At 48.2% G+C, this 16,381-nt stretch overlaps 1 protein-coding gene across 1 annotated transcript; it reads left to right on the top strand.

The window, feature by feature from the left end:
* The first annotated feature begins 810 nt into the window (after positions 1-810).
* LOC144139136 (uncharacterized) lies at positions 811-15,671 on the top strand. The gene is made up of 4 exons (XM_077671588.1): positions 811-1,052; positions 4,919-5,050; positions 5,863-6,130; positions 15,558-15,671. Exons 1-3 carry the CDS (start codon positions 852-854, stop codon positions 6,127-6,129), a joined length of 600 nt encoding a protein of 199 aa, XP_077527714.1. The 5' UTR covers positions 811-851; the 3' UTR covers position 6,130; positions 15,558-15,671.
* Positions 15,672-16,381: the final 710 nt, after the last annotated feature.

Raw genomic sequence — 16,381 nt, 5'->3', positions numbered from 1 at the left:
ATCAAGAAGTTTGTGGGGATAGATTGTTCGCAATTAGCACATGACTTGGATAATTTGACATCTATGGGAGAGGCCTTCGCCCTGCAGGAGGCGTTGACAGGCTGGTGATGATTACTTGAACATCAAAAGTCGTTTTTTAAGGCGATACATTCTTTCTTGGGCTATTTAAAGCAAAACTTTTGTTCTGTCTGTATGTCTGACTCGATTCAGCCACCCGGCCAAAGGGAAACAAACTGCGCAATGCCCACGACCAAATCGAAACGTCTAAGTCCGGTGTTAATATTCATAATTGTCAACATTGTTAAATTACGCAAATATAAGGCAGAAAATAAATACAGGAGGGATATTTGCAGCGTTCTTGTATTAAAAACGGGTGCTTGGTTTTTGCAATACAAATAAAATACTACAAAAACCATCGCCGGCTGTTGCCCGCGCTACCTGGAGGCATTTAAAAAAATCAAACGTTTCGAAAAGTTTCACTAGATAGGTTCCACGTTCTGCTTGGACCACTCACTCGTGGAGTACGGCAACGTGGTGGGCAAACGCTGCAGTGCGGTGCCTCGGTTCATTCGCGTATCCGCCGTTCGCTGGCATCGGAGCACCAAACTTGGAGCAAAATTGACTTGAGCAAACCTCTAACGTGTTTTCCTAGGAGGAACGAGACGGGAGAGGAACAGCATGAGAGGTGAGCAGGAAAGAGAAGGGAGGCATTTACTTGTCAGGGGCGCCAGTCGACTATCGGCTTTCGTCGACATTTGCAACAAAAGGAGCAGATACGCGGCCATTTTTTTCACCTTGCGTTGTTTGCGTTCCAGACCGACGCATGGAATAACTTCTACCATTTCGACCATATGAAGGCAAGACCGTTTGACAATATTAAACTTACGATCACCGTCTCGCTACGGCCGACGTTCAAAGTGCCCAGAAATCCGGGCAACTACGCATGGTTCAAAGAGTGCTGTACAAAAGTACTCATAAACGACAGTTGTACTAACTTTACAGCTGTGGCAAGCTACCCTCCCGGTTTCGTCCGCACCACGAGCTTCCCAGAGGTAAGTACGGCTTTACATGCTGCCCAAACAGCAATAGCTCTTGTACTGTATTGCTCCGCGGAAGCGAGCGATGGGCCTGGATGTCAACGCACGCGGGCGTTTTGAAAGGAGGTTGTGCTTAGCTCCTAATATCTGCCGGTTTTTTAATTACCTATTTTTACTTTTCGTCATTTCATTAATTTTTAAGCACATTCAGTTTTAATAATTCGGGAAACGACTTGTGTCTAATTGATTACACGCGCCATAGCGCACTCAGCGCTACGCGGAGGAACAACCGGACGCGGAAGTGAGCTGTCCAACGAGATTTTTACAGGATCCCTCACGTTATCCCCAAGACGATTTGGAGAAAGTCCTAGCGGCAGAGCACTAGTCAGGCGCATGAATGTTTTACGTTCTCTTCTACATTTCCGTCTGCATTCGACGTACATTTCTTAACAACCCTTATACTGACGCCCGCACGATTTGCTATCCACATTTTCTTTTTTTTTCACTTTTTTATTGTTCAGATAAATTACCTTCGCTGCTTATGTTAGCTCATTCAGCGGCGTTTTCGCGCTCCCTTTCTCTGTGATGTATTAACGTAGACGCCTCTACCCCCTCGCTACAATTAGTCATGTCTCGTTATTATGGATGCATTCGTCCCCCAGAAAAATCGTCCATAATGCGAGTCGTCCATAATGACAAATGAAGGTCAAAAGAACAAACATTAAAGAATATTCGTTTAAGGAAAGCTCGTTTTAGGAATCCATTGCCTCCACTGAACTGGCAAGAGAAGCCTTTCTTTTATGCGCGGCGTATATTGGCACGCATTTTCCGGAATATGCCGCACTGGGCACTCTTGTTTGACATTAAAAGGGTGTCACCCTGTCGTCACTACCCTAGTGTTGTTCGCTGATCACGAATGTTCTCGATTTGATTCTATCGTACTCGAAGGAAGAGCGTTCCGAAATAAATGCATGATTCGGCAAAAAAGTAATTTCCTGGTACGCGCCGGGACCTCGGGGGTCACCAGTCATTTGTTCTGTTTTTTTGGGCTTTGTGGGCCTGTGTCGAAAATAACGAGACAAATCAAATCAAATCAAATGAAGTTCATTATTTCAACAAAAGAATACAGGGGGTTATGTTTTGCAGACAAGGGTCCCAAAGTCCAGGGACTGCGACGGGACCCTCGATAAGTAAATTCAACGAATTCAGTCAATATGCAGGGTAGCAGCGGAGGTGAATGCAAAAAATAAAACACTCTTTAAATATAATTTATACGAGAACGACTAAAAATTGATAAAGAAAACGCCAATAACATATACAAAAAAACGTTGCAAGGGTACAGACGTTCAGACAAGTGTCTGCATTTACCCGTTTCGTCCCCAAAATGCAGACGTTCGTCCCCAAGGGTACAGACGTTCAGACAAGTGTCTGCATTTACCCGTTTCGTCCCCAAAATAGCCGTCCATAGCCCGGACTGCGGGTGTCTTCATTAACGGGGTACAATTGCACGACGAGAGACAGGCGGCCGAAAATTTCGTCCATATCAACGGGCTCCATATTAACAAGACATGGCTGTATGGAAGTGAATGCACGAAAGCAAAAATATGGGTCTTAAGTTTAAAAACATGGATCTTCTTCGTTCTATTTTTAAGGCCTAAAAAAGGGGAAATGAGCGTCTCACTACAATGATGGCTGAAATTCCCGGCTTCCTCTTAAGCGATTCATTCGCAGTCGTAAAGGTTGCAGGGGTTCACCGAGTTTCGGTCACGGGGTGGTCGCCATCACTCAGAGAAAGCTTCCGTTTAAATCCAAACTGCTTCGACCGTATTTGCTGTGTTCCTTTGTTCTCTGAAACTTCTGCTGTCACTCATGTAGTTCTTTATCTATATTTATTTACAAAGCTACTGTCCCGAAAAAAAAAGTATAGCAATGATTCAATGTGATAGACGTCGGCTTCATAACACGACGGGACCAGGCTCCATTCCTACCTCGCGAAAAGGCGTTTGATGTGCCTTAGCTTACCATCGTCGTTTTGTGAAACCGATTGTGTACGGCTGGCTTTCCTGCGGGGCATTTTGTGGTGCGCACTGACGCCACGCCATCGAGACATTGAGAATTTAAAAATCGTAAAAGCGGACCAGCAGTATTGTTGGCGGAGTTAACGCATTTAATCGCGTAAATGGAGACAAAAAAATATCCGATTAAAAAAGTAAACTTGAAAATAAATCTATATACTCCCCCAATGAACAAAAAAACAAATTCCGGAATAGTGAAAATGGACTACATCGTGAAAAATGGGCTAATCACTGCTATAATAGTACATCATTGGCGAGAAGAGGCACAGGAAAACTACAAAACAATAAAATAACTCCGCGTAATTCTGTAGCCTGATCTGACTCGTTAGTAGACAATTCTCTGAATTTCTGCTCGTTTTCTTCTCGGGCAAATTCACTGTGTGAAGTACTATCACTACTGTTCGCTGGTACCGAAAATAACAATAAAAACAGACCTGATATAAACTATAGGTCTCCAGTGCATCATAGTGCGTTACCACTGCGCTATGTCTGCCCGTTTTTAGCAGTGGAAGGAAATTCAGACCAGCACGCGCCGGATCACATGTGAACGTGAACGTGACACGCCATATCCCAGAGCTTTTAGACTAGGCGTGTCACCAGTCCGCATGTAAAAACATTTTGCTTGAAATACTATCACGTGGCCAAAGACGACGTATATTTTTGCAGAGAACAAAAGTTATTGGAGTGAACTTGTGCTTCTGAGAACTCTAAAATAAAATACACCAGTGGATTCGGAGTAGCCAACAAAGTGACGTCCACAGGCGGATGTCGGAAAATCGACAGCAACGGCGTGTGCCCTGCGGGCACTTATCTTTCGGCATGATTGTCTCTCGAACCGTCGAATTCAATCGAGAACATTGGAGCTCGAAGAAAATTATTCTAATTTACTGACGACAGAGCGAAACACTCATTTTATCAAATCGGATAGGGTGTGTATCATACAAAATAAATGGGAAGGAACACGTGCTTTCGTTCGGAGACAGATGAAAATTATGCTAATTAACTGACGACAGAGCGAACTACTCCTTTTATCAAATCGGATAGCGTGTCTAGCATACAAAATAAAGGGAAGGGGACACGCGCTTTCGTTCGAACACAGATGAAAACTATTCTAATGTACTGACGATAGAGCGAACTACTCCTTTTATCAAATGGGAAAGCGTGTCCAGCATACAAAAACAGAAGGGGACACGCGCTTTCGTTCGAAGAGAGATGAAAATTATTCGAATATACTGACGACAGAGCGAAACACTCATTTTATCAAATCGGATAGCGTGTGCAGCATACAAAATAAAGGGAAGGGGACACGCGCTTTCGTTCGAAGAGAGATAAGAGCTTGGCGCGGCGAGACGCTGGTAAGAAAGCACAAATAAAACAGAAGCCACACTTCGTGGCCGCACAAGGAAACGAAAGCGAAGAAATAGGGGAACCTACAATGTAGCGGTAAAAAAGTTCTCGTTAATTATCACCACGCTTTTTTATTCCAAATAAACATGACTTAAGGGCCCCGAAAGAGTGTTTTGCGCAGCAAGTGCTCATCATTTTTACAGCGAAGCTGTTATTCCGTGAATAGAAAGGCGACGATATCCATGTTGAGCGGAACCAAATTGAAGTGCACCTTTCTATCCGCCACTCCCGCCCCGATAGAAGGCAGTGTGAGTCGATGATCAAACGATGCAACTTCTCGTCAGCATCGCTTCATTAAAGATCAATTTGGGTACCTTAATTCCGACACGCAGTTTGCCGAAATTCAATAGTTTATTCTGCAAGGATGTTGGCAGCCAAACATAACTATGCTTTTTGCAGATTTACAATGATCCAGAGTACAGCAAGAACATCGACTGCACCCAGGACGAACCGGACAAAGGCTGCAAAACCTTCTCAGTGAGCAAACGGAGGATAATAACGTGGGACGACTTCAACAGCCTCAGAAGAAAGGTAAGGGCCAAGTGTCAGTCATGCAAGTTTCGGCGCGCTTTTTTTGCGCAGAAGAAACTGGGCACTCTTTCGACGCGTGCTCCGGGAGTGCTTCTAGTTGACTGTTGAGCCGTAACGTGTCTCTCACGCTCGTGAATTTGCATCTGGAACGAAATAACCCGCGCACCCCAAGCAACCAACGGCCGTCCATCGGTCGCCCGACATATGTTCATTCCGAATCTAGCGTACGACTGCAGGACGTCGGTGTCAGAGCAGATGAACGTACCAAGTACGTCTGCAGGGCAGTGCAGGACGGGAGCGGATGGAGGTCAACGGGAGAGACCTTTGCCCTGCAGTGGTTCTAAAGAGGCTGTTGTTGATGTTCTTCATGTAGAGTCCTTTCGGGGAGGAGCCCCTTACGGGCTGGGGCTGTTAGCGTCCTTTGTCGTCGTCGTCCTAATCGTCGTCATAATCGTCGCGTCCTGTAGTCACACTACTAAAACACTGGAAACTCGTTTACACCTCGGGGCAGAACGTAACGCGTACTAAAAAACATCGGGACGCCCTTTCACGCCTCGCGCTGGAGGTCATCGTAAGGCCTAGTAAAGCACTGGGACACTCGATCGTTTGCACCTTGCGCTTCAGAGCTTTTACAGCAAAGCAACGACTTTTACAGCAAATCTGTGTACCCAACCACCCAACGGTTTCACCTTCGTTGGCAAAAACACCAAGGCGCTAGGGACACACTGCATGCTTTTGCCCTTCCCCAGGTTTCACTTTAGTGGAGATGGCCGTGGGATTTTTTTCGATCAAGACGTGTGCTCACTACGCAGGTGTGCGCCGCCAAAGGAAACATCACCGGGTACCTGTTCGGTCTCGCGGTGTACGACATCGACCACGACGACTGGGACTACCGGTTTCCCGACAACAACCCGTATGGTCCGTACCCCAAGCTCCGCATGCTGTACCAATTGTACAAGTACATAAGCACGGTATTCATCACTATCGACCAAGAGCCGATCTGCCGCGGGTTGGAGCCGCAGCGGATTTCACTGGAGGACTTCCGCAAGATCACGAGCTGGCCCGTCGAAGGCGTATGAGGTGTGTTTGTGAGTAACCAGCATCAGATTTGCTAAGGCGTCGTTGTGAGTGGACGCACCTGGACGTAGCGGGAACCGAAGCGCGTTAGTGCTTATACACCAGCTGATGGTTTTTTAAAGACGATAGTCGTTCTCGGGCTACTTAAACCCAGAAATTTTGGTCTGTCTGTCTGTCTGTCTGTCTGTCTGTCTGTCTGTCTGTCTGTCTGTCTGTCGGCCAAAGCAAAACGGTGACTGCGCTGTAGTATTATATACTCACAGGGAAATCTAAACGTCTATGCCCGGTTTATATGTTTACTTGTCTACATTGTTGAACAAGAACAAGACATTACGGAAATACAAGACCGAAAATTAGTACACAAAGGATATTTACAGTGTTCCTTTATAAAAAATTAATAGGTGCTTGATTTTTGCGAAATGAAATATTACATCTAGTTCAGAAAAAAAAAATTCACACAGTCGCCTGCTGTCACCCACCCCCTATAGCTTCTGGCGGCATTTTAAGAAATGAAGCGGCAGCAGTAACGAAAGGTTCCGCTAGGTGGGTTCCGCGTTCTGCTTGGAACGCACGTCGACTAGGGCAACGCGGTTCTATAAACGCTGAAGTAGGGCACCTCGATTCACGCACGTCTCCACCGTATACGGCAGCGCTGGCACCGAGGCACCCGGCCTGGAGCAGTGAAACGCGGTAAATTTAAATTGACTGGAGCAAACCTTTAGCGTGTTTACCTTGGGAGGAGCGCGACGGAAGAGGAACATGATATAGGTGAGCGGGAAAGCGAAGGGAGGCATTTACGTGGTAAATGTCATTTGCAACGAAAGGAGCAGATACGCGTCCAATTTTTTTCTGCTTGACTGCAGCTTGAAGAAAAAAAACTCCCACCTCCCCTCGCGGGAACCACTGTGTACATGCGACGCATAGGCGGAGCGGCGAACGAACCGCGTTTTATAGCGCGCATAACGTTCAGGGGACTGCGTCAGCCGGTCCCAGTCGATGACGACGTTGACGTACTTGTAAAGCGGCGTGGACTGTAGGTGTTTGAGCCGAGCGTGGATGTTGCTTCGCCGGAGAACGGCACACCGGTTTATGCGCAGCGCGCCCGAAGGAGAGGAAACCGCGGAAGAGAGAGTACTGCACATGCACCGGCCCCAGCGCGTCTGCCGCAGCTATGACGCAACGTGCCGCGGCTATGACGCAACACAATCCAACACAATCCACTTTAATCCAATCCAATCCAATCCAAATCCAATCCAATCCAAGCCAAGCCAATCCAATCCAAGCCAATCCAATGCCCCTCGCGAGAGACTGTTCGCTATCGGAGAGGAGAGGGGGCGAGCGGCGGAGATCGCAGCTGGCGCGGCGAGGAGAATGGGAGGGGCGGACAACGCCGACGACGACGCCGGAGGGACAAGGCGAGTGAATGAGATGCTCTGCATCTAAAAAGTGGCACCAAGTGATAAATTATAAGGCGTGCTTACGGCGTGTTTTGTTACAAATAATTGGTCCACGCAGTAGGAAATCTTGATCCACACAAAAAAAGTTCACAAGCAACTCCGCCAACAAAAAATCACAAGCAGTTCCTCCAACAACGTTACTGAGCAATGTGAAATCAGTAACGTCAATATTCGCCTTGAGGTGGCGTTAATTTGTCTGTCCGCCACCGTCGTACGCCAGATTGTGACGTCAATAAATCAGTGCGCCGAACCGCTACATTGCATTTTCTCAACAGTAAAGAACCTATCCTTCCTTCTTGGCCCAAAGCGTTGGTAGGCTGTAACTGCGCTTAAAGCGGCACTCTAGGAGATACCGATTTACTGTCAAAATAACGGGTACAAGTATTTAACCCGACATAGTGAGCTGGATAGGGAAACTCCAACCCAGGCCGTACAATGGGAAACAGAGAAGAGACCTCACGGTAGCTAAGACCTAACGGCAGAACAATTTAGCAGTCGATCAAAAAATGTCGCTGTCAGCTTTCAGTCCCGTACAATTCAGGCTTGGACGCCCGATATTTAAAACGCCCTAGACCCCACTGATAAATTTCACTCTGCTCCATGAAGACAAGGCCCTCAGTGCTTGCGCTAATTTGCAGCAACTGGTAATGAGCACTGGGCCCTTATCTACTAATCATCAATGAACACAAATTAGCTTATTTTTGTCCCGGTAGAATATAGACGTGAAGGCAGGAAAAATGACTGGAAAATTTTGTAGAATTCAAATTTGGCGCCCTTCGAAGACCGCCTCATAGTCTCTACAATAGCAGAAAGAGGGCGCCAGGAGTCCGCTAGAAGTAGGAGTTCCTGTATAAACATCCCCCTCGCGAGGGGCACGATCAAATGCAGAGCATTTCCGGGGGCGCACGACGTTAAGTAGTTTGCGTTACGTTAATGTTGTTGCACTTGTGGCAACTGCTGACGAGAGAGCGCTCGTCAGCAGTAATGTGAACGAGTCAACGATATAAGGCGCGTCCGTAGCGTCCCATTCTGTGTCGGCTCTGTGGCGCAGTGGGTAGAGGACCATGTACGTTGCGTTCCGCCCGCAGGGTCGAGGGATCGAAACCTGGCGCCGGATAGTATTTTCTTTTATATAGTGTAGGGGGAGGGGTGCGGACAGCGACGGTGCGGACTACGACGGGACAACGCGGGTGACATCGTGAGTTACTGAAATGCTCTGCATTTAAAAGAATATCTGCTCTCTTCGTTGAGCCGCGTAAATACATTCAAGACTAAAGCCACGTACTGCTTTCCACCCTTCCACCCTTGCCGCGCAAATACATTCAATTTTACCACGTTCCACCTCTCAACGCCAAGGTCGTTCTCCACGGCAAAGCTTTGCTCTGAGGGTTCCACGTTCCATCTACTGGAATCTTTCGTCACTGTTGAACTTCTTGGAATGTCGCCAGGAATGCTCGTGTCGCGGCCAATGGCAGGCGACGGTGGGCGACGGTGTATTTGTCATGTGCGATTGCAAAAATCAGGTAGCCTTGCATATTTAAAGAACATGGCGAGCATTACTTACAGATGTGCTACCTGAAGTATGCATGCCTAATTTTATTTTGCGTACACTGTTGAAGAGGGCCTGGACTGCCAGCCAAGGCCAGGGCATCCCGGGCTAGGGACGCCCCCCACCGGGCGGGTTCCCTAACAGCAGCACCAGCGCTCGTGGAATAAACATTTATTCCTCCTCCTCCTTAACAATTTTGGTAAATATGAACATTGCCGTTTGATTTAAAAGCTTAGAAATGCTGTGCCAACATAAACACCTTGTTCGAAAAATTGGCTCCAATCTACGATGTGAAGGTGGTTGGAAAGGAAAGCTTTAAACGACACCCACAACTACCCATGCGACGTCACTTGAATTCACACACGTGGCTCTACAAAGAGTGAAACCAGAGATTCTGCCAGCCGTTACCTGGAGTTCGCGGGGTCCGTCCCGAACTCAGCAGGAGTGTCGGCCACGGCCGGGCTAGAGCGGCGGACGCCGCCGCTGTAGCCCGGCCGTGAGTCGGGGGAGTGAAAACGGACAGGAGTGTCTTTCGAAGGGTGAGACAGCGGAACCTATCCATCCTGGTGAGCTAGCTTGGGGCTACACCACCGCGCGACATAAGCGCAGACACCGAAACAATGCGCGGCATGTGAGCTTAGTGATTCCCATTTATACCGATTGAAACTAGTTAGCTTAGTAAGTTTTAGAATTGCGGGAAAGCTGAGGTAACTTTTATAATTCCATTTATCAGAACCTGTTGCTACTTTCGCCTTTTTTAATACATCTTAAAACACAACCGAATTGGTAATCACCAATTTAGAAAACAGCGTCCCATTCGTGGAAAGCACTGCGCAAAAGGTATAGGGTTTCTATAGCGACCAGATGTTTGTATGGGGGGTTTGTAAATTTTGTTTTCCCGCCCTGCAAACCAATCCTTAACGTATATTGGCCGTGCGACCACTTAATTCCGTCGGGTGTGGGTTACCCTGGAGGTGCTGTCGAACAAGTTAAACAAGCCATGTGAAGGCACGGCGCAATGGACGCGAAGCTGCACCAAAATAGGGCCAAAACAACCGCCGCTGAGGCAGACGACAAAGTCGTACTGTGGTCGCCGCCGCCGGCGAGCAGGCATCGCGGCGCCATCTCTAGTGTGCTCCGTGAATGCAACCCTCCACCCCCCCCCCCCCTCCTACCCCCCTCCCCGCCGCCGCCTCCGTACCGCACACCACGAAAGAACCCATTGGCTGGTAGAGCTAGAAAGCTTTGCTTTAAAATCTCGTAATTTGGCCGGGCGGCTGAACCGAGACAGACCGAAATTTCCGCGTTCGAGTAGCCCGAGGAAGACTATAGTCTGTAAAACAACACCCTTTTGACATCTCGACGAATTCCACAGCCTAAGGAACAGCAAGCACATTTAAAACATACAAAAAATTGCATGCGATAAATTGACACTGTGAATACGCAGCGTACAAAGTTTGAGCAAATATTCAGAAAGAATGAGACTTCAGTGTTCGGTGTGCATTGTGAATACACATAGTACTATTGATGCTTTTTGTCTGGTAGTTATTCAAGCGTGCAGTTAAGAGCTCAAATGCTGTTCAGTCAATTTCTCGCGGTCTGGCAAATAAGTTGTAGACTAAAACTATGTACTGCTTTCAAATGCATCAATGAAGTTGTCAAAAATTGAGTTTTATTTCTGCCGTATATCTCTATGATGCACTATTTTGAGCCGCAACACTTTTTTTCCTGGACATCGTGTTCTACTCATCTCTCCTCCCCCCCCCCCCCCCCTACCCAAAGAAAAAAAAACGTCCGGTGTTCAAGCTATTGTTCAAACAATGACAGATATGTCTTTTGGTAAACCTAGATTGTTGCGTCCCGAACAACTGTGCTGTTCAGTGAATTTCGATACGCGATAATTCCGCGTTTTCTCAAATGTTTTGGATTAAGATGACGAATTACAGCAAATTTTTGCATCGTTCTGATAGGATTTTTTTTTATATGACAGCAACTACTGCCTTTACTACGGCGCCCCTTGTAGCCTCAGCCAGACATATATTTCACGGCATCAAGCGAGCAAGATGACCCCGTAGCCATGTTGGTGGAAAAAATTGTTCAAGCGACAGACAAAACGATTTTTCCCAGAGTGCATGTCATCTAGATCATATGTAAAACCAGCGTTTTGTATACTGGGGTAACCGGAAGGAATTTCTATGTACACAGGAGGGAATCATTCTAATAATCCAAAAAAATCTGAAAGGCGGTGCCATATAGTGTCTAAACGAGACACTACGTTACGTGTCCAAGCAGCTCCGTCGTTTTCAACGAGTGGTTCAAAACCGCATAAGGAATAGGAAAGGTTGCACATTGTTGTTTTAGACGGGACGAGTTCTTAAATACACCGGAACCCCGGTGATACGTCCCCCGGACTTACGATGACCCGCTTCTTACGACGGATCCCCACGGACCCGGCGAACGCCCCATAGAAACAATGCATATTAAAAACCCCGATGATATGACGCTCGGGTGGACGCGATCCGCTTCATATATGGCGGACCCTGGCGCGGAAAAACCGGCGTTTTCCCAGTCCTTTACACCGCTTCGCTGCCTCGTCCCGGCCTTTTTTTTTTAATCGGAACCCCCGTTTGCCGCTGCTTGATGTGCAAAGCTCCGCATGCGGACCAGACCACTTGCTGAACAGACGCAAGCAAGCCGGCGGGTACTTGTGAGCGGGGGTTAGCCTTCGACTGCCCCACGCGGCAGCAGTACGCCAACGTGCCAACCGTGAGAAGTAGAAGTTCAGGTGCCAGGCGGACCGTGAATTTGAAGCTTCATCGAGCCGCCCCCGAACGCGAAGACGCATACGACGCAACACCACGGCGACGACCGACCACCCGCTTTTCCCATCCTCTCGATCCAAGTTTCTTCCTTTTAAGGCGCTCTCTCCCTATATCTCCGCTCTCTGCTTATCAGTGTCTTTCAAAGACGCGTTGTCACTCCGCTCCTTTTTTTTGTACAGTACCTCAGTTTATGCGCGTCGGCCTCAAGGGTGGAGACGCGTATACGTGGGCACCGCCATTTTGTTCAATCGCTGGCCGCCGCAGCAAGTCACTGTAAAAAGACAGCGCTATAATTTTAAATGCAGAGCATTTCAGTAACTCACGATGTCACCCGCGTTGACGTCCGTAGTCGTATTCCGCACCCCTCCCCCTACACTATATAAAAAAATACTATCCGGCACCTGGTTTCGATCCCTCGACCCTGCGGGCGGAACGCAATGTACATGGTGCTTTACCCACTGCGCCACAAAGCCGACACAGAATGGGAGGCTACGAACGCGCCTTATATCCTTGACTCATTCAAATTACTGCTGACGAGCGCTCTCTCGTCAGCAGTTGCCACAAGTGCAACAACATTAACGTAACGCAAACTACTAAACGTCGTGCGCCCCCGGAAATGCTCTGCATTTGATCGTGCCCCTCGCGAGGGGGATGTTTCACTGCGTCGCCATGCGAACAGTTTGCCATTATAGTTTCCGCCCGCTCCGGTCGGTGTCGCCACGGTTCAAACCACGGCAGGGGAGCTGCGCGGGCGTTCGTTGATCGGCGTGCGTTCCGGCGTGGTGGCTTGATGGTTGTTTCTGGGACATTTTTATAGTTTCTTAAGATAAAACAAAAGCGCGTCGCTTCTACAAGAGAGGACGTCAGCATCCAGTCTATCTAGCAAGTGTTGACTGTGGACGGCCAGCTGTCTTACCATATCCGCTAACTTATCTAGAAACGGAAACTGCGAACGGAAGCTAGAGACCTCGAAAGGCGGCCGATTGTCGTCGTGCGCATCCGACGCCCTCGCAACGAGCTGGGTGGCCGCATACGCCCTCCGTCCCTGCCCGCCATTGAACATGGCTCATGGCAGACAGGAGTTCGCTCTGGTTGGGTATTCAGCAGACCTTGAAAAAAGGCCCCTAAAGTTCTTGGAGTTTGTTTCAAAGGACATTTGAGTCGGATTGCCTTCAAAATTTCAAATCTCATTCAAACTGGGAGTTCTGCCGATCTACACGGCAAATCCCAAAGGCAGTTGAAAGTTTCGAAATTCACTCCCGATGTCTTCGTGTCGCCGCTGCTGCCCAGTTTTATTTGCCGCAACATGGTTTACTCGCGAATTTTGAATCATCTATTTCGCGTTTCTGGATCTTTAGTGAAACGAAAACAGCTTTTTTGAGCGCTTGGACCCAATAGCGACGGCACGGGACCGCCCAAAGGGTGTCTCTACCAGTACGGGAATGCCGTTTTTTTTTTTTCATTTCCCCCTTGTAATCGTTCATTTCGCTTAGCACACTCGCCTTTATTTCCCCTCTCAATTTGCTCGACCACATCGGCCTTATCTCGCTCGCGCAAGGCGTGGGGCTGGCGCTCCATAAATAGCGTCGGACGGCACGGGTGTCGCGTAGCGCGCGGCGCTTGCCCAGCAGGCCGGCTCGGATGCATGGAGGGGAGGGGGCGCAACATAGGCTTAAGCTTTTTTAAATGCGGAGCATTTCTTAGGCTCGCGATGTCACTCGTCGATGTTGTCGGCGCCGTCCACACGCTCACTGCGCATGCGCGTCGCGTCGAGGCGCAGGTGCGCGTCTCTGCCCCGTACCCTCCTCGCTCTCAACAACAGGTGCGGCGGTGCGGGAGGAGCGCGTTTACCCCGTGCGCTCCGTCGCTCTCAACAACAGCTGCGGCGGTGCGGGGGGAGCGCGTCTGTGCGCGCATGCGTCGTAGCTAACGTGCGCTGCGTCGCGTTCAACAGTAACGGCGGCAGGGCGTGTACACGTGATAACGGCGTGGTGGGTGCGTGGAAAGTTCGCGCGCTTGTGTACGGAAGTGTGCGCATGCGCGTCTCTCCCCCGTACTCCTCTCCCTCGAACGCGGGCGGTGTGTATATAAGCGGCGGAGCACGCGTTCGGAATTCAGTCAAGGGCGTCTTTGCTTGGCTTTCGCTTGACTTGACGCTTTGCTTGACGGCACCAAGCAATAAAGACAGACTTTAACTTTACACTCCTTGCCTTCGCTTCTCCTTCATTCAATAAATAAGAATAATAAAGACGAAATAACAATTAAGCATTCCCAAACCATACCCAATTACGCAACATTCGCGCGATACCCCCACCACTCTGCGACGCATTTACTCGAGTTCCCCCCGTGGGAAGATGCGGGCGGGTTTTTTTATTGGAATTTCAGCTAAAGGTTCGCGAATCGCGCGAGAGCGCGCTAAATACTGTGCTTGAAATAAGTTCTTAGCCCACCTGTCGCGTGAGATCGTTTACTATGCTGGCATTTACCCGCCCCCCGGTCGTACGACACCCCGGTCATACGACGCTTTCTCGCGGTCCCTTGAAAGTCGTATTATCGGGGTTCCACTGTACCTCTTTCTCTCACGTGCAGTTAAGTATGTTGCCGCACGGCTCGCTATCATAGTTGCCAGCATTCCTTTCGGCGGCACAGATCTGGAGCTATCAGCAAAACCGTTTGGGGTTAAAGTGTTTTAAGTGATGCCCTTTCATTTGGGATAAAGAAAATGACTTTTATTTGCGGACCAATCTAACGAAATTAGTTTTTACTTAACTTACCATCTTAACAACAAAATTCAAATTGGTTTTAGGATATCTTCTAGTTACAAGGCTTATGACCTGACACGTGCATTAGTGATAAGGAGGGCCTGTTATTGTGCCGAGAAGCTTTTAAAACATCGCATTATATTCTTTATGTGTTAAAAATAACAGGAAAAGTATCACCTTCCTTTCAAAATCAGAAGTAGTATGACACAACGAAAGCGAAACTTCTCTTTCTCCCAAGACACCTAAAGGAAATAAAGCAGTAATCTAATAGCTTCTCGGCACATAATTGACTTTTCTGATCCCACTGACATGAAAATCTGCTGGAGTTTCTGCCTGATTAGACGAAACTGTGTGTGGGGTGTGCAGCCTGGACGAACGCTCTGTAACGGCTACCTTGTAAATAATGTAAACAGGTCATCTCGGCCTGTAAATACATCGCTTCATCACCAACCATGGTTTGCGTCATGTATTCTACCGCCACGTAATATTATTTTTGAGCTGAACTCGGTAGATGCTCCTCATTTGATTATATTTGATCCGCAAATAACTATGTTTTACTTGCCACGTCCCCCCCCTAATTTCTTCAGCCAGCTCAGTTTCGCTTAATTCTTTCACTAATCATTAATTTGAATGATGCAAATTATCGACATATTAAAAAAACATAAAACGTACTCGGACGTCACAGAAGCCATGGACAGCCGCTGCCCTAAGCCACCGGCAAGGAACGTGACTGGATCATTGTTGAAGAGATGTTTGAAATTTACTGAAGGTAGCCTAGCTTGCTCTTAAATGCTTCCACGCGCTTCCACATTGTCTAATCTGCCCTGTCCTTTTCTACAGCCCCGCACCCCTGCAGTCCGGACCTCCCTGCAAGACCTGTCGACGAGCTTTGGACATCCTGGGCCCTGCAGACTGCGTAGACGTTCTACAACTTGTGTTCAGGCAGTGATTCACGTTCGCGTAATAAAGTGTGTTGTGAGCGAGCGTCATTACTTTCGGCCGCGTTGTTGGGGCGATAAACGCCTGACTGTTATGGCTGGTGCGTATTTCCAAACGCTTAGCTGTACAGAGCACCCACGTGACATGTCTGTTCGCGCGATGGAGAACGGTAATTCAACGTAGTCATTGGCTGCGCTCCAAGCCTAAAGCGACCTAAAACATACCATATCACCATTAACAAAAACGAAGCGTAGATTTGAGATTACAAAAAAATCAAATTTAGAAAGAGACAATGAAAAAAATTGAGATAGACCTTCTGGGGTTCGAACCCAGGCCGTTGGCACCATTACTCAGTGCTCTATGGGTTCGTTTTAGCAGACGCTCAAAAGAATAGCGCGCGCAGTGAGATCACACATGTCACGTGGGTGCTCTGTGCAGCGAAGCGTTTGGAAACACCCTGCCCGGGTACCCCAAGGGTGGTGCATACACTGCCGGAGCTTATGCGTAGTGTCTATGGAAAAAGCTGGTGACCTCTCCGCGTAAAAGTACTGTACAACCTGGGCGGTAACCAGGTGCACACAACACAGGCTTTGCGTGGGCGGTGTGTGGTGAAAACCATATCGGAAGGCAAGTCGCCATCAACGGTGATGTACCACCTTGTATGACATTTAATAACCTCCACTATAAGCTCGCAGCCCAGTTCTTCCAATTCTTTTTCCATGTTC

This window comes from Haemaphysalis longicornis, unplaced genomic scaffold (genome assembly GCF_048455015.1).
Source record: "Haemaphysalis longicornis isolate Haplotype H1 unplaced genomic scaffold, Haemaphysalis longicornis Haplotype H1 scaffold_5, whole genome shotgun sequence".
NCBI lineage: Eukaryota > Metazoa > Arthropoda > Arachnida > Ixodida > Ixodidae > Haemaphysalis > Haemaphysalis longicornis.
The sequence above is the reverse complement of the archived record's forward strand: the minus strand, read 5'-3'. Positions and strand labels throughout refer to the sequence as shown.

Bases quoted from the DNA above. Each gene is read 5' to 3' on its own strand.
- LOC144139136 (XM_077671588.1), top strand. From the start codon at position 852: ATGAAGGCAAGACCGTTTGACAATATTAAACTTACGATCACCGTCTCG. The intron at 1,053-4,918 runs GTAAGTACGGCT...TGCTTTTTGCAG, and splicing joins GCACCACGAGCTTCCCAGAG to ATTTACAATGATCCAGAGTA. The intron at 5,051-5,862 runs GTAAGGGCCAAG...CTCACTACGCAG, and splicing joins TCAACAGCCTCAGAAGAAAG to GTGTGCGCCGCCAAAGGAAA.